Raw genomic sequence first — 20,088 nt, 5'->3', positions numbered from 1 at the left:
ACACAAGTGTGCAGCTCAATGAATGATGATGGGGTGAGCACCCATGGAACCACCATTTCATTTCAGATACACAATATTCCCACTTCTTTGCTTGCTTTCATAGTTTTATCATCTCAGCATGCATCCCCACAGTTATTTCTATTTTGCCTGTTTTTCAAAATGGGGATCATATGGTCAATGCTTTTGTGCGACTGGTTTCTTTTTCTTTTTCTTTGAGACAGAGTTTCGCTCTGTTGCCCAGGCTGGAGTGCAGTGGCATGATCTCGGCTCACTGCAACCTCTGCCTCCCGGGTTCAAGCGATTCTCCTGCCTCAGCCTCCCGAGAAGCTGGGACTACAGGCGCGTGTCACTACGCCCGGCTAATTTTTTGTATTTTCAGTAGACGGGTTTCACTCTGTTAGCTAGGATGGTCTCAATCTCCTGACTTGTGATCCACCCACCTCAGCCTCCCAAAGTGCTGGGATTACAGGTGTGAGCCACTGAGCCTGGCCATTGTGACTGGTTTCTTTCACACAATATTGTGTCCGTTTATGACACTCAGATTGTGATTTTTTAATGGTGCCTGGCTGTTCGGTATTTTCAAATATTTCTGGAATCAGCATGATTATTTAAAATAAGAAAATAATAAAAAATATTTCACGAAACAGTTGTCTCGGGAAACTTGCTTGAGCCCAGGAGTTTGAGACCAGCCTGGGCAACATAGCAAGACTCTATCTCCAATAAAAAAGTTGTCAAGCAATGGAAGATTGATTAATTTAAGCATATAAATATGCTTTACTACCTAGTATATGTTAAAGCAAAGCCATTTATTCATTATAATACTTTGCAGATAATAAAGTAGAAAAAGATTTAGCAACATGGGAAAGTGTCCATCGTGGGTTGAATCTGAAATGCAGATAACAAACTTGTTAGTATATATAGTAGTCTGATCTTATTTTTGCCCAACATAAAATATGCTGGGAAGACAAAAAACGAGATGCATCTGAATACTAGGATTACTGGTGATTTTTCTTTTATTGTCTTAAAGTCTATTACTTTTTTAATTGGAAAAAATGGTGTGCATAAAGAGACACAAACATAAAAGTGTATTAATTAATTACTATCAAGAGTAAGGCCGGGGGCAGTGGCTCACGCCTGTAATCCCAGCACTTTGGGAGGCCAAGGAAGGCAGATCTCTTGAGGTCAGGAGTTCGAAACCAGCTTGGCCAACATGATGAAACTCCGTCTCTGTTAAAAATACAAAAATTAGCTGGGCATGGTGTCACACGCCTGTAGTCCCAGCTACTCAGGAGGCTGAGGCAAGAGAATTGCTTGAACTCGGGAGGTGTAGGCTGCAGTGAGCAGAGATAGCTCTACTGCACTCCAGCCTAGGCAACAGAGTGAGGCTCTGTCTCAGAAAAATACATATATATTATCAAAAAGAAAAACATGGGTGTCTCCTGACCCAATCTCCCACTTCTTGTAATCAATTCTAGTGGACAAATCAGAGAAGTGGGATCAAACTGTCTGGGCACTGATGCTCACCAGCGGTGTTGCTGACATTGGGAATAAGAGAAATCTGGAGATAATATGTGAAGCAATATGGATGCTTAAGTAAACTTCATTATTCCAGGGGATACAGCATATTATTCAACCATTTACAGTGAAGTCTTCAAAAGCATTTTAATCCAGGAAATTGACACTGTTAAGTGGGAAAAGGATGCAAAGGAATGTACAAATATGGATGTTGTTTTATATATGTGTGTGTGTGTCTCCTTGTGTGTGTTTGTGTGTGTGTGTTTGTGTGCATGGGTGCATATCCAAAAAGAAGTGAAAGAATGGACTCAAAGACATATTTCTACACCCATGTTCATAGCAACATTATTTACAGTAACCAAAGGTGGAAACAATCCAAGTGCCCACTCACAGGCAATGGAAGCTAAATGTGGTCTCTACTGACACCAGAAATATGATTTCTATCCATAATCTCAAAAGGAAGGAAGTTCTGACACAGACTACCACACAAATGGACCTCAAAGACATTACACTGAGTGAAAGAAACCAATCACAAAAGGACAAATGCTGTCTGGCTGCCCATACAGGACATACCTGTAATAGAGAGTCAAATTCCTAGACAGAAAGTAGGTGGTGGTTGCCAGGGGCTGGCGGGAAGTAATGGGGGAGTTTGTCTTTCATGGGGACAGAGTTTCATTTGGGGAAGATAAAAAGTTCTGGAGCTGGACAGTGATGACAGTTACTCAACAATTACATGTACTTACTGCCACTAAACTGTATACTTAAATGGCTAAGATGGTAAATTTTATGTTACATATACTTTACCACAATTAAAAAAAAAAAACACAATAAAGAAGGAATGAACCTCCACTACCCAGTGACGTGGTCTCCACCTGAACTGGCAGCTTGAGGGGAGGGCGGTCAGCTCACCTGTCCAGCGGGGCCGACATGGACATAGCTCCTCTCAGACGTCTGGCATGGCTCTTCAGCACTGGATTTTGGTCCAGGCAGCTGGGCGTTCTCATCAACACTGTAGCCATGGTTTCCAGTTCTGAGGCCTTCCCTCAACGTTCCGTTCTGTCCCCACATTCCATTGGTCACCCTGTTCCTCCACATCTCAGTCCTAGGTCCTGAGGTCACTACAGCTGTCATCCTTTGGTTGCTTCTTTGCTTCATCATGTAACCTCTTTTGCTCTGCCAGCCTTTGGAGGGTGGGCATGTTTGCTAATAGACCTGCAGGGTCCACTTCCAACACCTGTATGGTCTCCTAATTCCTCTCTCCCCATCAGCCCTAGAACTGGTGTCTAACCCATATCACCTGCAGGTAATGACTTTTTTTTTTTTTTTAAGCCGTAGCAATATATAAGTACAAGTGTTAGCAGAAGTGGCATCCACCAGGATGAGATTGAGTTGTGAAGGACCACTGGCAACCCACGCATTAGGAAAGACACCATTTATTTTCTTTTTCGTTTTATTTTTTTATTGTATTATATATATATATATATATTATTGCACTTTAGGTTCTGGGGTACATGTACAGCATGCAGGATTGTTGCATAGGTACATACATGGCAATGTGGTTTGCTGCCTCCATCCCCCCATCACCTATATCTGGCATTTCTCCCCGTTATCCCTCCCCAATCTCCCTACCCCACACTGTCCCTCTCCTACTCCCCTGCAACAGAGGATGGGTGATGCTTCCCTCCCTGTGTCCATGTGTTCTCACTGTTCAACACCTGCCTATGAGAACATGTGGTGTTTGTTTTTCTGTTCTTGTGTCAGTTTGCTGAGAATGATGGTTTCCATGTTCATCCATGTCCCTACAAAGGACACGAACTCCATGGTGTATATGTGCCACATTTTCCTTGTCCAGTCTATCATCAATGGGCATTTAGGTTGGTTCCAGGTCTTTGCTGTTGTCAACAGTGCCACAATGAACATACGTGTGCATGTGTCTTTATAATAGAATGATTTATAATCCTTTGGATATATATCCAGTAATGGGATTGCTGGGTCAAATGGAATTTCTATTTCCAGGTCCTTGAGGAATTGCCACACTGTCTTCCACAATGGTTGAACTAATTTACACTCCCACCAACAGTGTAAAAATGTTCCTATTTCTCCACATCCTCTCCAGCATCTGTTGTCTCCAGATTTTTTAATGATCGCCATTCTGACGTGAAATGGTATCTCAATGTGGTTTTGATTTGCATTTCTCTAATGACCAGTGATGATGAGCATTTTTTCATATGTTTGTTGGCCTCATAAATGTCTTCTTTTGAAAAGTGCCTGTACATGTCCTTCACCCTTTTGAATGGATTTGCTTTTTTCTTGTAAATCTGTTTTAATTTTTTGTAGATTCTGGATATTAGCCCTTTGTCAGATGGGTAGATTGCAAAAATTTTTTCCCATTCTGTTGGTTGCCAGTTCACTCTAATGATTGTTTCTTTTGCTGTACAGAAGCTCTGAAGTTTAATTAGATCCCATTTGTCTATTTTGGCTTTTGTTGCCAATGCTTTTGGTGTTTTGGTCATGAAGTCCTTGCCTATGCCTATGTCCTGACTGGTTTTGTCTAGGTTTTCTTCTAGGGTTTTTATGGTGTTAGGTCTTATGTTTAAGTCTTTAATCCATCTGGAGTTAATTTTAGTGTAAGGTGTCAGGAAGGGGTCCAGTTTCTGCTTTCTGCACAATGCTAGCCAGTTATCCCAACACCATTTATTAAACAGGAAACCCTTTCCCCATTGCTTGTTTTTGTCAAGTTTGTCAAAGATCAGATGGTTGTACATGTGTGGCATTGCCTCCGAGGCCTATGTTCTGTTCCATTGATCTATATCTCTGTTTTGGTACCCGTACCATGCTGTTTTGATTACTGTAGCCATGTAATATAGTTTGAAGTCATGTAGCATGATGCTTTCAGTTTTGTTCTTTTTGCTTAGAATTGTCTTGGCTATGTGGGCTTTTCATTTTATTTTTTTAGACAGGGTCTCACTCTTGCCCAGGCTGGAGTGCAGTGGCACAATTACAACTCACTGCAGCCTCAGTCAACCTCCCAGGCTCAAGTGATCCTCCATCCTCAGCCTCCCAAGTAGCTGAGACCACAGGCACGCATCACCATGCCCAGCTAGCTTTTGTATTTTTTGTAGAGATGGAGTCTCACTTTGTTGTCCAGGCTGGTCAACTCCTGGGCTTGGGCGATCTGCCTGTCTCACCCTTCCAAAATATTGGGATTACAGGCATGAGCCATGGCTCCAGCTGGGAAAGATACTGTTAGTTCATGGGAAATGACCTTTTTCTAGCTGAGTCTTGAATTACAGGCTTCTTGGAAAACAGTATAGGTAGGTAAGACGAGTGGAAGATGTGGGGTGATTCTCGGTGTGTGAAACTGACCTACTAAGATCAGGGACAGCTTCAAATGGAACCTGTGTAAGAAATGAGGCTGCCAAAAGGCAAATGTTGCCAGCTACCCAGTATGTAGGACAAAAAGTTACATGGTAGTCAAAATCCCACTGGACTCCTTTGCTTACAGGGTTTCCATAATAAGGAATTTATTCTGAGCAAATGAGCAGAGATGTGTGCAAAGATCTAAGTGCAAGGCACACCCAATGAACTCTGTAACTGAGGTGACAACTGGGACAAAAAGGCAAAATCCTGAAACCACACTTAGAGAATATGTTCAGTAAACCATTTTATATCCTTATAATGGGATATCACACCAAAATTCAATACTATGTTGAAGGATAATTAAGGACAAAGTTCCCAATACTGCTTAATAAAAAGCAGATTTCAAAAATACTATTATATAATCCTGTTTCCTAAAAAAAAAAAAAGCAGAAGGAAAAAGGGAGGGAGGAAAAGAATGGAGGGAGGGAGGGAAGGAAAGAAGGAGAGAAGGAGGGAGGGAAGGAAAGAAGGAGAGAAGGAGGGAGGGAAGGAGAGAGGGAGGGAAGGAATGAGGGAAGGTAGCGGGGGAAGGAAAGAAGTGGGGAAGGAAGGGGAAAGGAAGGAGAGCAGGAAGGAAGGAAGGGGGAAGGAAGGAGGATGGGAAGGAAGGAAGGTGGGAAGGAAGGAAGGGGGTATGTGGCTATGTTGCTTTCCATGGCAAAACACTTCGCAGCTGTGATGGAATAGAGGCTCCTGCCGTGGGGAGATGATCCCGGCCTATCTGGGTGGGCCAGTGTCATCACAAGGGTTCTTGTGAGAGGGAGGCAAGAGGGTCAGGGAGGGAGATGAGGTGATGGAAGGAGAATCAGAGGCTGGAATACGCTAGACACCTGGCTTTGAGGATGGAGGAAGGGGCCGTGAGACAATGAATGGGGCGGCCTCTAGAAACTAGACAGGCAAGAAACCAATTCTCCCTGGAGCTTCCAGAAAGGAACGTAGCCCTGCTCACACCTTGACCTTAGTTCGGCATGAGTGATTGCAGACTTCTGAACTTCACAACCGTAATGCATAAATATGGCATTTAAAATCATGAAGTTTGTGGTAATGTGTTATAGCACTAACAGGACATTAACATGCTGCCTATGTCTGGCTGGGGAATTCTTTTCTTTTGAGATGGAGTCTTGTTCTGTTCACAGGCTGGAGTGCAGTGGTGCGATCTCGGCTAACTGTAACCTCCGCCTCCCGGGTTCAAGCGATTCCCCAGCCTCAGCCTCCCAAGTAGCTGGGACTACAGGCGCGTGCCATCACGCCTGGATAATTTTTTGTATTTTAGTAAAGACGGGGTTTCGTCATGTTGGCCAGGCTGGTCTTGGACTCCTGACTGGCTGGGGAATTCTAAGTGATTTTTCTTGTTTTTCGGTGTCCTACAATGTGACAAGTTTATGTGATTTTCTGCATTGACTATTGGTTATCTTTTAAAACAGAAAAAAACAAAAACAAAAACAAAAAACTGCACACAGGTATTTACCTGCACCGTCTCCCCAAAGCCCACTAAAATGACAGAAAAGGTGTAAAAGAGGCACCAACCCTCAGAGAACACAGCAGATGAAAAAAATCCTGGCAGCAGGAAAGGTGATAGACAAATGCCAACTGGCTTGGTAGACCAGAAGGCTCAGATGCAGACCTGCTGGGAGCAAGATTCTTTGTGGCACCGGGTGCCTCGGCGGGGGGGGGGCTGGGGGGGGGGGGGTGGGAAGTAGAGGGAGACTGTCAATAGGAATAGTGTCTGGGAATCTATATCCGATGCCCCCAATCACCCCCCAACCATAATCACAGACCACCAGTCCCCTCCTATGGCAGAAAGTAGGAGGGCCAATCTGAATTTGGAGGGAGGTAACTATAGTCTCACTCCCACTGGGCTCCAAGTGTTTGATGATTTCCAAATGTTGTCATACACTGGAGAGCAGAAATAGCCACTTCCTCCTTTTTTACTGTTTGGAGATTTTGTTTTTCTTTTTTGAGACAGGGTCTACTCTGCTACCCAGGCTGGACTGTAATAGTATGATCATAGCTCATTGCAGCCTCCAATTCCTAGGCTCAAGTGATCCTCCTGCCTCAGTCTTCCTAGTAGCTGGAACACTGGCACATGTCACCATGCCCAGCTAATTTTTTTTTTTCTTTTTTTAAGTGGGAGGGATATATTTCTTTTTTATTATTGCATTTTAGGTTTTGGGGTACATGTGAAGAAGAAGATTGTTGCATAGGTACACACGTGGCAGTGTGATGTGCTGCCTTCCTCCCCATCACCTATATCTGGCATTTCTCCCCATGCTATCTCTTCCCAACTCCCCACCCCCGCTGTCCCTCCCCTATTTTTTTTTTTTTTTTTTTTTGGAGAGACGGGGTCTCCCTATGTCTTCCAGGCTGGTCTTGAACTCCTGTCGCTTCGGCCTCCCAAAGTGCTAGGATTCCAGGTGCGTGGCACCACACCCAGGCAGGTCTGCTGTTTTAACATTTTTTTCTTCTGTTTGTTGTTGTTGTTTCAGCTTTCCTCCTCCTGCGCTCTTTTGGGTTATCTGAGTATGTTTTAGTTGATCTATTGAGTTGTCTGAATCTCTTTGTACAGTTTTTCAGTGGTTGTTCTAGGGATGACAATACACAGGCATTTCATAGCCATTTTTAAAAAACGATTGATCGATTGATGACAGGGTCTGGTTCTGCTGCTCAGGCTGGAGTGCAGTGACATGATCTCAGTTCAGACAACCTCTGCCTCCTGTGCTCAAGTGACCTTCTCACCTCAGCTTCCCCCAGTAGCTGGGACTACAAGTGCAGGTCACCACGTCCGGCTGATTGTTTTTTTTTTGTATTTTTAGTAGAGATGCAGTTTTGCCATGCTGCCAGTATGGTCCTGACCTCCTGGGCTCAAGCAATCCTCCCACCTCGGCCTCCCAAAAGTGCTGGGATCACAGGCGTGAGCAACTACATCCAGCCCACAGCCTATTTAAAATGAATATTTCATCACTTCAGGAATGTAGCAAGCTCATCACTAGGTGAGTCTGTTTCCTTGCATCCTTTAGGTTATGGCTGTCTTATACATTAAGAGCTACACCTCCCCCTTCTAATTCTTAAATACCATTTTGTTTTCTTTTTCAAACTTAGAAAAACATTGAAGAAGCTGCGCTTGGTGGCTCATGCCTGTAATCCCAGCACTTTGGGAGGACGAGGCAGGTGGATCACCTGAGGTCAGGAGTTCGAGAACAGCCTGACCAACATGGTGAAACCCCATCTCTATTAAAAATACAAAATTATCCAGGCATGGTGGTGCATGCCATGCTTGTAATCCCAGCTACTCAGGAGGCTGAGACAGGAGAATCACTTGAACCCGGGAGGCAGAGGTTGCATTGAGCCTAGATCGCACCATTGCACTCTAGCCTGGGCAATAAGAACAAAACTCCTTCTTAAAAAAAAAAAAGAAAAGAAAAGAAAAATTAAAGAAACATGCTTTTCTTATATGTGCCAAAAAGTTGACAACTGTTATGGACTGAATGTTTGCCCCCCTTAACCCCTAATTAGATGTTAAAATCCTAACCCCAATGTGCTAGTATTAGGAGGTAGGGTCTTTGGGAGGTAATCAGGCCATGAGGGAAAAACTCCCCATGAATGGGATTAGTGGAGAGGCCAGAGGCCGGGCATGTAGGCTCACGCCTGTAATTCCAGAACTTTGGGAGGCTGAGGTGGGCGAATCACGAGGTCAGTTCAAGACCAGCCTGGCCAACTTGGTGAAAACCCGTCTTAAAACACACACACACACACACACACACACACACACACACTTCAATTGTAACCGCCTCCCCCATGTTGGAGGAAGGGCCTGGTGGGAGGTGACTGGATCATGGGAGTGGATTTCCCTCTTGCTGTTGTTATGATAGTGAGTTCTCATGAGCTCTGGTTGTTTTAAAAGTGTGTAACACCTCCCTTCTCTCTCTCCTTCCTGTTCCAACCACAAGACATGACTCCTTCTTTGCCTTCTGCTATAATTGTAAGTTTCCTGAGGCCTCCCCAGTCATGCTTTCTGTACAGCATGTGGAACTGTGAGCCAATTAAGCCTCTTTTCTTTATGGATTACCCAGTCTCAGGTAGTTCTTTATAGCAATGCAAGAATGGACAAATGCACCGTATTATAATTTTCTGGTAAAAAGAGAAGAATATTAATAACTATATTTGTATGAATACATTGACAAGAGAATAAGTGAACTATATGCTCAGGAAATGGCTTTTGCATCTCTTTTGTGAACACCTAAGAGCAGACAGATCATATGGAAGGCTCTTAGGAAGGCTATGTTGGGCGAGATGCACATTTTCTCCAAATATTTGATGATGAACTTTTTCAAACAGCAAAGTTGAAAGAATTTTACAGTAAACACCTGTATACTCACTACCAACTTTCTGCCATTAGTGTTTTACTGTGCCTATCTCATATCAATACACCTATTCATCTCTCCTCGCCCATTCACACATCTTTTTTATGCATTTCAGAGCAAATTGCAGACATCAGTACATTCTTCCCTAAATACATCAGCTTGCATAGCATGAAGTGCAGTTCAATATTTTTTCATAAAATGCACAAATCTTACGAGTATAATGGTTGGATTTTGACAAAAGCCAACACCTGTGTAACCCATGCCCCTATCCATTTGCAGAACATGAACTTCACCCCAAGTACCCTGTGCCTACCCCCACCCTCTGGAGACAACTTTGACTTTGATATTTTCTACCACGGACAGCTTGGCCAATTCCAGAACCTCACATAAACAAAGTCCTACAGCAGGCGCTCCTCTTACCTCAGCCGGCTCCCACTTGGCACAGTGTTTCTTAGATGCATTCTTTTTTTTTTTTTTTTTTTTTTTTTTTTTTTTTTGACAGAGTTTCGCTCTCGTTACCCAGGCTGGAGTGCAATGGCGCGATCTCGGCTCACCGCAACCTCCGCCTCCTGGGTTCAGGCAATTCTCCTGCCTCAGCCTCCTGAGTAGCTGGGACTACAGGCACGCGCCACCATGCCCAGCTAATTTTTTTGTAGTTTTAGTAGAGACAGGGTTTCACCATGTTGACCAGGATGGTCTCGATCTCTTGACCTCGTGATCCACCTGCCTCGGCCTCCCAAAGTGCTGGGATTACAGGCTTGAGCCACCGCGCCCGGCCTAGATGCATTCTTAAATTTTGTGTGTTTCAGTAATCCATGCCTTTGTATTTCTGAGCAGTATTTTATTGTACATAGGAGACCATCATTATTCATTCTATTGATAAACATCGAAGCTGTTTCCAGTTTTTGACTGTTAGAACATATTAGAATGAATCACAGAACCTGCTCTACTTTACAGCCCAAAGCTTAACAAGAGGTTAAACATATAAATTAAGATCTGACCATCGTAAGGCCAGGAGTGGTGGTTCATGCCTGTAATCTCAGAACTTTGGGAGGCTGAGGCGGATGGATCACTTGAGGTCAGGAGTTCGAGACCAGCCTGGCCAGCATGGTGAAACCCTGTCTCTACTAAAAATACAAAAATTAGCCAGGCATGGTGGCACACACTTGTAATCCTAGCTACTCAGGAGACTGAGGCACATGAATTACTTGAACTCGGGAGGTGGAGGTTGCAGTGAGCAGAGATTGCGTCACTGCACTCCAGCCTGAGTGACATAGCAAGATGCTGTCTCCACAAAAATAAAAAGTTAGCCAGGTGTGGTGGAGTGTACCTGTAGTCCCAGCTACTTGGGAGGCTGAGATGGGAGGATCACTGGAGCCCTGGAGTTGGAGGCTGCAGTGAGTCAGGACTGCACCATGGCACTCCAGCCTGGGCAACAGAGGAAGACTGCATCTTTTTTTCTTTTTTTAAAGTGTCTTCCCATAACCCTGACTGCCTAACCTTCAGGTCTCACAAATCTGTTTCCTAACAGAAACATCTGTAATCCTACCAATTAACAGAAATGAACCGTATCTCTCGGGTGGTTCTGGTGGGCAGACCTGACGACAGGGACAGTGTTTCCTCCAGGTCCACAGCAGAATGATGAGAGCCATATTCATAGCTTATATAGGCCTGCTGTGAATCAAGCATGGTGTCTAAGCACAGGAACATGTATCAACTCACTTGAGCTCACAGCAGCCCACCTCCAATTACGAGGGAAGAAGCTGGGGCTCACAGAGACTGGGTCACTTGCTGTGGCCACACAACTAGGAAGTGACAGAGGTGGCTCTGCTCCAGGCAGCTTGGCTTCATGGTCCCAGCTGCTTTGGTGCCACCCCATATCAGTAGATACTACGGGGCGGGCGAGAGGGAGCCCATGGACAGCCCCAATTCTTCACCTCTCCCTGTGTCCACACTGTGCCAGGTGAATTTATGGTTCCTCCACTAAAGAGGTGGAGCCCGTCCCACACCCTTTGATGCCAGGGTTGGCGAGATGTGCTTTGCCAGAAGGTTAGCAGGTGTGACAGGACAAAGCCAGGAGAAGCCCCTTGGTGACAAGGCGTGTTGTCTTGTGTCCCTGCCATGGACATATCCAGCCACACTGCTGGTCCCACAAGGAAGAGGAGAGGCACACAGCACAGAGCCCAGCCCAAATCAGCTCATCTATAAATTCATGAGCTAAGCCAATACTTTGTTCCACTGAACACTGCTGACATTTTATAGTTGTTTGTCACACAGCATTACTGGGGCACCAGCTAACTGATGTGACCTGGTCCCTGACTGCTTCCTTACTACAAACCGACTAGTGTAAATAAATTGCACACTTATAATCAATCCCATGGTTTACTCAGATGGCTTAAGAATCTTGACATATGGTGAGGATTTTTTTTTTTTTTTTTACAAAAGCTATAAGGTAGGTAAATCAAAGACATGCTCCATTCACTTGAAGAGACACTATTTATTTTGTTACAGTCAAGCAGGATGATCTGTTGATAGGTGAGTGGTAAGTGTCAAGCACGAAATCTACACACATTTGCTGCGGTGGACTGAAGGATACAAGCCACAGGCCACAACCCATAGGCAGAGCCCTCCACAGCCTCACTACGACAGGGTGAGGGAGCAGCTGCCACCTAAGAACACCAGGGCCAACCATTAGCACCAGATTGCTTTTCTATGAATAACAACAACTAGATACAGTTATGGACATTAACTCACTAGAATCTTTGGGTCCCCACTAACCAGACATTTCAGAGGCAAACAGGGTAACTGACAGGACAGCTGTGACTCTATGCAATTTGCTACAAGGATACTCGAGCACTATGTATTGCTATGTAGAAGAGAAAGTCCTAAAGACATCAAAAGGCTGGGTACAGATACACAAATTGGATTATTCACATTTTACACACATATCATCAAAATGACCACAATACCGTATTTGAGGGCAAAGAATAACAGGTAAAAGCTCTATCAAACAAAATACTCTGAAATTCCTTGGGTCGTCTCCCTGGGGGAGAAAGACGAGGGTAAGTGCACAGCCAGTTTCACCTTTTCAGACGTGACCAACATTCACAGCAATTGACTACCAGCTGGAGAGGAGAAGGAAGCTTCACTGGCAAAACAGGGATTTTCCAAGTTAGCAAGAGCTTAATTTAACAGGAATACACACTTTTGGAAGGGCATTCATCCTTTTGGCATTGGTAGGCTGCCAAAAAGGTGGTTTATTGCCTGCATCATTGAGCTTGCCAGTTTGGACGTGACTATGGAATGCATTACCGTCAATGCGGCCCCTCTGGCTCAGGACGTGTGGATTACAGTCTTTTAAGACATCTATGGGTGTGCGTCTGTGCATGCACACATGTGTGTGCTTTGGTAAGGCTGTGGTCACTGCTGCTGACAAAATGAAATCTCTATTCCACTGGAAAACTTCTTTTATGGGAATAAAATGATCCTTGATCCAACAAATGCCCTAATACAACTTAAACGTGAAGTCACCCAAGGGATTCACTCACCATTAACATGCATTAGATAAACATTTTTTGAAGAAATACACTGAATCTATATTAGATAAAAATAAGTAAGTTATAAATTATAACCAAGCCATCAGCGGCTGAATGTCTTTTCGTGTGCTTGTTTGCCACGCGTGTATGCTCTTTGGTGAAGCGTCTCAAGTCTTTCGCCTGCTTTTTACTTGAGCTGTTTGTTTTTTTACTATCCAGTTTGAGAGTTCTTTGTACATCCTGGACACAAACCTTTTGTCAGATACACAATTTGCAAATATTTTCTCCCAGTCTGTGACTTGTCAATTGGAAATTGACAGCATGTCAATGTTTTCTTTTAATAAACCAGGCGCTCTTTAGAATCCTGCCCTTCAATCGAGAAAATGGGCACAGAATCTTTAAACTTCATGGCAGAAAAAGATCAAGCTCAGGAGTTGTGTAGTCCACAGGACCTCTGAAGAGCCAGAGGAAGGGTCTTCCCGTACATGGAATGTGGCCCTCATGCCATGCTAAACTATTTAAGGAGGAAGACATGGAAAAGTAGCCAATTATCACGGACAGCCATTGCATACAAAATACATGGGGGAAAAGTCACTTAAAAAATATTCTGTTGGTCTTGAGAAACAGCTAACAAGCACATTATTACTGGACACACTCTTAACCAAAAAATTTTACTTTGCAGAAAAACTGTGATGTTGGGTGAGAAGGACTAAAGCTATTTGCCTGCTTGGTGTGTGAGTGTGTTTTAAAGCATGCATATTATTTAAGTGGCAATTTAATCTTAGAATGAGTGAATCCAACAATGCAGGCTGTTCATTTCACAGTTGGTTTTTAACCATTAGGAAACTATTCACCTTTCCAAAAAGCTAATAAATTATCATCATCATCACCACCATGATTTATGCTGGGTCAGAGAACATCATTAGATAATAGACAAATGCTCACACTGTTGAATGAGCAGGGACAAAACGTGGCCACCCATGCCTGGATGAATCACAAGAGAAGATGCACACCAGGGTCTCCCCTTTCATGCACATCATGACGCGCTGGCTGCTGTCCAAGCAGTTGGCTAAGCATCTGAAGACGGGAGGAACAACGGGTCTCCTACTGACAGTAACCACTCGGCATGCACCATGGGCCCAGCCCATAGCCCGTGCAGTGGAAATTCACCATTCGGCAGAGCCTAGCATCACGCGTAGTTATACGTAAAGGAAAATGGCTCTCAGCAATCAAAAGGGAAACTAAAAAATTAAATAAATCATCCCACACAAACACAAAAGTTATTGCTTTTCTAACAGCCCTTTTGCTATGGGAGGAGTCTCTCTCCAGGGCACCAACATGGGTGGGGTCTTCGCGAGTATCCTTGGGAATGGAGCTGGAGCTTGGAGGCCCCGTGTCCCTCCTCTACTGGGGACTGAGCTCTTATTTGCCCCTTTCCGGCTGAAGGCTGTCAAATAAGCACTTCAGCTGCTCTTCACCAAGGTGGATTTTATCTTCCAGCTCCCGCTGCTCGATGATGAGGGCTGACTTCATCTTCACGAAGTGCTCATAGTCCGCGAGGCTCTCCTCGCTCAGATAGTTGGCCAAAATGTCAAAGACGATGCGCTCGCGGCGGTCCAGATTCTCCTTGAGCTCCTTGGCATCCTCATGCTGCTGGACCAGGACTCTCTGCTTCTCAAGCAGTGATTGCTGTTGACAGACAAACAAGCCCATTGAGGACCAGGATGAAAGCCAGGGCACTGGTCAACCCTTGAAGACACTGGCAACTTGTGGGGGGTGTCCCACAACTTATTGATGAAAACCCTGATGCCACCAGAGATTTGATGGGATCCACACAGACAAACCCAGGGCCTGGGGGCACATGTCTCATGGCTGCAGTGGGCTCCAGCCTGAGGTCCCCAGAAGCTGCCCATGGGCCTCTCTGGGTTTCCTCCTGCTGTGTGAGCCTGACTCTCTCCCACCTGTCTTGAATGGTGAGCAGAAGTCACCAAGGGACTCACAACGACATAATTCTGAGATGCTATAAAGGTTAAAGGACTGCGGGACTCTCCTGGCGTCAAGGTGCGCTCCATGGCAGCACTGTGAGACAGCTGGCCACGTGGGAAGACTTGAGAGAAATTCAGGGCAGGCTTGCTAAACACTCCTGGCAGGAGGAGGAGGAGCCCTTGAGCCTGCAGAGAGTGTCTTCACACTAGGAAGCCCGAGGGTGGAGAAGACGCAGGGCTGTGCATGGGTGTTGGCCAGTGGCCCCCTCGGAAACGATGCCACCCTGACCTAGCTAGTTCCACGACACAGTTACTAAGCACTCGGCTGAGTGCAGAAGGGCACCGTCTCCAAGCCCAGCGCCAGGACAGTGTACTGTGCTCATCTGGAGAAATCACGCTCACCTGGAGAGAGGGGAGGGGCACTTCTTCTGCTCCCCTTGAGAGTGGTTGTTTTATTCATGATACAGACGAACACACTGAAGGGCTGTTCTGTGCAAATAAAACTAGCCATTTTACTGATATTTGGCCTATGAGGTGAAAGCCAATAAGGCATCTATTATTTCTCTTGGTTCATATGTGAAAGGATGAAAGACAGACCCACTGAGAAACGCCTTGAGAGCTGCATGCCTCCGGAGCAGGAGAAAAGTGAGGTGCACTGTCTTCTAGACTGATATATGCCCTCTTGTTAACAGCTACAACCAACACAAAAAAATATCTATCATTGAGTGCTTATGATCGTCAGGAGGCAGATATGTCTGCTATGGACTTACAGGTGGTCAAAGAAAAGTTAAAAACAAACGTGATTTTCTAGGAAGACACAATTATCAGTAAGAGTCAAGAGTCAATAGGAATATCTGAAAAAATGTCGAGAAGAGGTGACAGTTCTTTGGGAAGATCTTGCAGCCCTGCAGCCCAATGATGGTTCAACTCCCTGCATCTGATGAGCACCCCCCAACACACACACACACATACTATTAAAAGGAAAGAGGTCAGCGTGGTGGCTCACACCTGTAATCCCAGCACTTTGGGAGGCTGCGGCAGGCGGATCACTTGAGCTCAGGAGTTCCAGACCAGCCTGGCCAAAATGGTGAAACGCCATCTCTACCAAAAAAATACAAAAATTAGCCAGGCATGGCAGCAAGCACCTGTGAGCTCAGCTACTCGGGAAGCTGAGGTGGGAGAATCGCTTGAACCTAGGGAGGCAGAGGCTGCAGTGAACCGAGATTGCACCACTGCACTCTAGCATGGGCAACAGAATGAGATCCTACCACTCACAAACTAACAAACAACTAAATAAATGTAAAAGGAAGGAGAAGAAATAGAGCGTGCACTGCCTCAACAAGGTATGCAGGAGGAGGTGGAACAGGCCACGTGGAAGCTATGCTAGGCTCCAAGGAGCTTTCACAACACTCGAAAACCAGCCTTCCCACGAGACCACCCCTCAATTTCCAAATCAGACTCATCTGCATTTACCCGATCGCCAGGAGAAGCGTTGTCATCCAAATTATTGAGGGCATTCTCCACCCGGGCCAGGCGGCCTGACAGTGACAGCAGGAGGTTCACCACTTTGTCCAGGTCCCCAATGAACATCCGGAACTTGTCAAACTCACTGGGCTTGCAGACGCCTTTCACGATGGCCTCCACCTCGGCCCCCAGCACGGTGTTGGCCTGCACGTCCTCCAGCAGGCTCTCACGTGCTTCTCGGAGCACCTGCAGCTTGCGGCTGATGCTCTCGATGAGCTCCTGCTGTTGGGCACGGGACGGCAAGGGAACACGGAGACACTGGTTAGGCCGGCCCCACCCCTGCCATGCTGCTCACTGCTGCCTTGGTGCACCTGCGCCAAAGGTGCAGCCAACCTGTGTGAAAGCTCACTTTTGCATCATCAAATAATAGGAGATTTAAATGACTATGGGAAAGGAGAATGACTCCTGATGACATTATTGGCATTTAAAAATAAAACAAACCTGTTCTCGTTCTGTTCATGCCCTATTAGACAACATCAGAGTTGTGGCCCCAATGTTCCTCATGGTCGATGCAGTTTCAACCCATATCTTTGGAAGGAGTCACAGACCTATGTATTCTGTCCTTTGCAATTTTCCAATTTAAAGACTCACATATAAACTATTGAGTCTTATGTCCAGCACTGAATTCCGTGATTAGTAAGTGTTCTGTATATATAATTATTGTCACTAGCAATTATTTATTTTGTTTCTATTTTTCGAGACAGGTTCTTGCTCTGTTGCCCAGGCTGGAGTGCAATGGCTCGATCTCCGATCACTGCAACTCCCTCCTCCCAGCTTCAAGTGATTCTCACACCTCAGCCTCCCAAGTAGCTGGGATAACAGGCGCACACCACCACACTTGGCTAATTTTTGTAATTTTAGTAGAGACGGGGTTTCACCATGTTGGCCAGGCTAGTATTGAACTCCTGACCTCAGGTGATCTGCCCACCTTGGCCTCCCAAAGTGCTGAGATTACAGGCGTGAGCCACCACACCTGGCCTAGCAATTAAAACTTAAGACCAATAAAGGGATACGAATGAACTTAAAAGACAATCTTTTACTATAACCTACTGATTTCAACTTGACCAAAATGCAAATAGATGGGACTGTTTTCAAAATTGTAGTAAAATATATATAACATAAAGCTTGCTATCTTAGTTATTTTTCAGAGCACAGTTCTGTGGTGTGTGGTGCGTTCATGCTGCTGTCCACCCATCGCCGCCATCCGTCTCTAGAACTCTTGCATCTTCCCCAACTGAAACCATGTTAACTATTAGACACTAACACTCTATGCCCCTTCCCACCAGCCTTCTAAATGGTTATATCTTTTTGCTTGCTTAGAGAAGCGGTCTTGCTATGTTGCTCAAGCTACAGCTCATTGGCTACTCATAGACATGATCATAGTACACTACAGCCTTAAACCCCTGGCTTCAAGTGATCCTCCTGCCTCAGCCCCCTGAGTAGCTGGGATTATAGGCAGGTATCACCACACCCCATTTATAAATGATTAATTTTTAAAGAGCAAAAATAAAAGTGAAAAGTATGAACCCTTTAAATCAGCTGCCATCCTGAAGTGAGGTGGCAACATACGCTTTGATCTGAGTGACAAAGAAACAGATCGTCCTCCTCCTCCAATGCCATATTTGAGAGAAATTACAGGGGTGGCTTTAAGGAGTCCAACAGGTAAGTCTTGTCTGGAAGAACCCTGTCTCATGGCCATGGTAGTCCTTCTGCCTTTGAATCCATCCACAGCACGTGTCATGGGCGTTTGCCTGAGCAGGGTGAATTGTAAGGAAGCAAGGGTTAGGACAAACGCCATGTGCTGCCTTTTAAGAACTCTCCCCGCCTGAGATGCTATTGACTACACCAGCGTCACCTCCACTACCACTACAGTTTGCTTGGGGCTGTGATGCCAGCACACGCTCTGGAGGGCGCATGGCAGGACAGGCACTGAAGAGTACTCAGGTGCACAGATCAAAACAAACAGGAAAGCTCACTTTGTCATAACAAGCAACATTACTGCACGCAAAGTGGATCATCGGAAATCGTCAGTGCCGTCATCCCTTCCCTGGGGAAGCTGACAGACTCTGATCCCATCTGGTCTGCAGAGCTCAGCAGAGAGGCACACACTTGGGCCTGGATAGATGATAGATCGAAGTTTCAGTTGAGCTCTGCAGGACAGAGTGCCCAAGAGCAGCACAGGAGTCACAGCCTTACCTCTGGGACTGGCATGAAGGTGAATGGGACGGCGGTGTGTAAAGCGCTTAGCCCAATGCTCAGATCTAGTAAGTGCCCAGGAGGTATCAGTTCTCACCAACAATGGGCTGCGGGATGAGGAGCAACTGCCCTGACTCCATAATCTAAGGGTAAAATCATCAGCTGGATGAGTATTCGGCAGGAAAAGTCAACCCCACAGCAGGAGAAACACATGCCGGATATGAGGCAGCCTATTTCCTGATTGCGTGAGGTCTTTCCCTCACATAGATGCTTTTATGTATTTATTCATTTTTTATTTTTTGACACAGGGTCTCGCTCTGTCACCTAGGCTGGAGTGTAGTGGCAAGATCACCACTCACTGCAGTGACCTTCTGGGCTCAAGCAATCCTCTCACCTCAGCCTGTCAAGTAGCTGGGACCACAGGCATGTACCATCACACCCAGATAAACTTTTTATTTTTGTAGAGATGGGGTCTCCCCATGTTGCCCAGGCTGGTCTCAAACTCCTGGGCTCAAGTGATCCTCCTGCCTCAGCCTCCCAAAGTGCTAGGATTACAGGTGTGAGCCACTGGGCCCAGAAACACACAGATGCTTTTAAAGAGAATCTCCACCTAACGTGTGTAGCCCCCTAAAATGGCCCAGAAATGTGAAGGTATGAGCTCTTATCAGAGGAGCACCTCCTCTAGGTTCAGTCTGCCTTGGGTTTTTGAGCCCGTCTGCCTCTCCTACAGGTTAAAGTGGGAAGCAGTTTCGCAGGACGCATGCACCCTCGCTGCTGAGTCACCAGCACAGCTTTCTCCCAGAAAGACCACATGGAATGGAGACACTGCTTTGGCTTCTCCGGTCAGGTTCCAGCTGCTCAGAATGACAAGACATATTCTTCCCTTACAATTTTAAACATGTGTCTACATTTCTTTTCTGTTTTTTTCCTCTGTATCTATATATCTGTGTGTCTGTTTACTTACCTGTGATGCAATATACATGCAGGTATTGATCTACTTATCCACCTACGTTAGGCTTTGTCCACAGTTCCTGGATCATCACGCACGTGCAGCCCTTGTTATAATGTTAGGGTGCTTTACACCTCAGAAAACAGACTCTCGCTCCCTGACCTTCTCCTGCACCCTTCGACCTGCCCAAACCACGATCTAATCTTCCCCAACCTTTCCATCAAGAAATCCTCTGCCCCCTTGAATGACTGCCGGTCTTAAGATCCCCGTATTCCCGAAGGGTCCTGCGGCTCACCTGCAGGAAGGAACGTTACACAGAGAGGACAACAAGAATCTCAACAGGCAGACCTTGGGCTTTCTCCTCAGTCCGTTAGGATTGGATCACAGCCTTCTTGTCCAATCACATTTCTACACAGATTTCAATCAGGCCTATGCAATGAAGACTCCATAAAAGGCCCAAGAGGATGGAGCTTGGGGGACTTCTGGAAGGCAGAGGACATGGAGCTTCCTGGAGGGAGGTGCACACAGGGAGGGCATGGAAGCTCTTCCATGCCCCTTTTCCCATACCTCGCCCTACACAGCTCTTCATGCATATCCCTTGT

The 20,088-nt window shown here is 45.6% G+C and overlaps 1 protein-coding gene across 7 annotated transcripts in view; it reads right to left on the bottom strand.

Annotated features, from left to right (window-relative positions):
- Positions 1–11,773: 11,773 nt before the first annotated feature.
- The window catches only part of SHROOM2 (shroom family member 2), a 159,633-nt gene continuing 151,318 nt past the window's right edge, over positions 11,774–20,088 (bottom strand). For 6 of the 7 annotated variants that reach the window (XM_032285877.1, XM_032285880.1, XM_032285878.1 and 3 more), the window contains 2 exons: positions 16,291–16,563; positions 12,836–14,521 (listed from right to left, as the gene is read on the bottom strand). In XM_032285877.1, coding sequence (XP_032141768.1) covers positions 14,255–14,521; positions 16,291–16,563 — 540 coding nt within the window. In that variant the 3' untranslated portion in view covers positions 12,836–14,254. Of the gene's footprint in view, positions 14,522–16,290; positions 16,564–20,088 lie in introns of all 7 variants that reach the window. The other variant, XM_032285879.1, reaches the window with a different exon arrangement.

The sequence above is a fragment of the Sapajus apella genome, unplaced genomic scaffold (genome assembly GCF_009761245.1).
Source record: "Sapajus apella isolate SASKATOON/1434 unplaced genomic scaffold, GSC_monkey_1.0 scaffold17, whole genome shotgun sequence".
In the NCBI taxonomy this organism is placed as follows: domain Eukaryota; kingdom Metazoa; phylum Chordata; class Mammalia; order Primates; family Cebidae; genus Sapajus; species Sapajus apella.
This window is presented reverse-complemented; position numbering and strand designations above follow the sequence as displayed.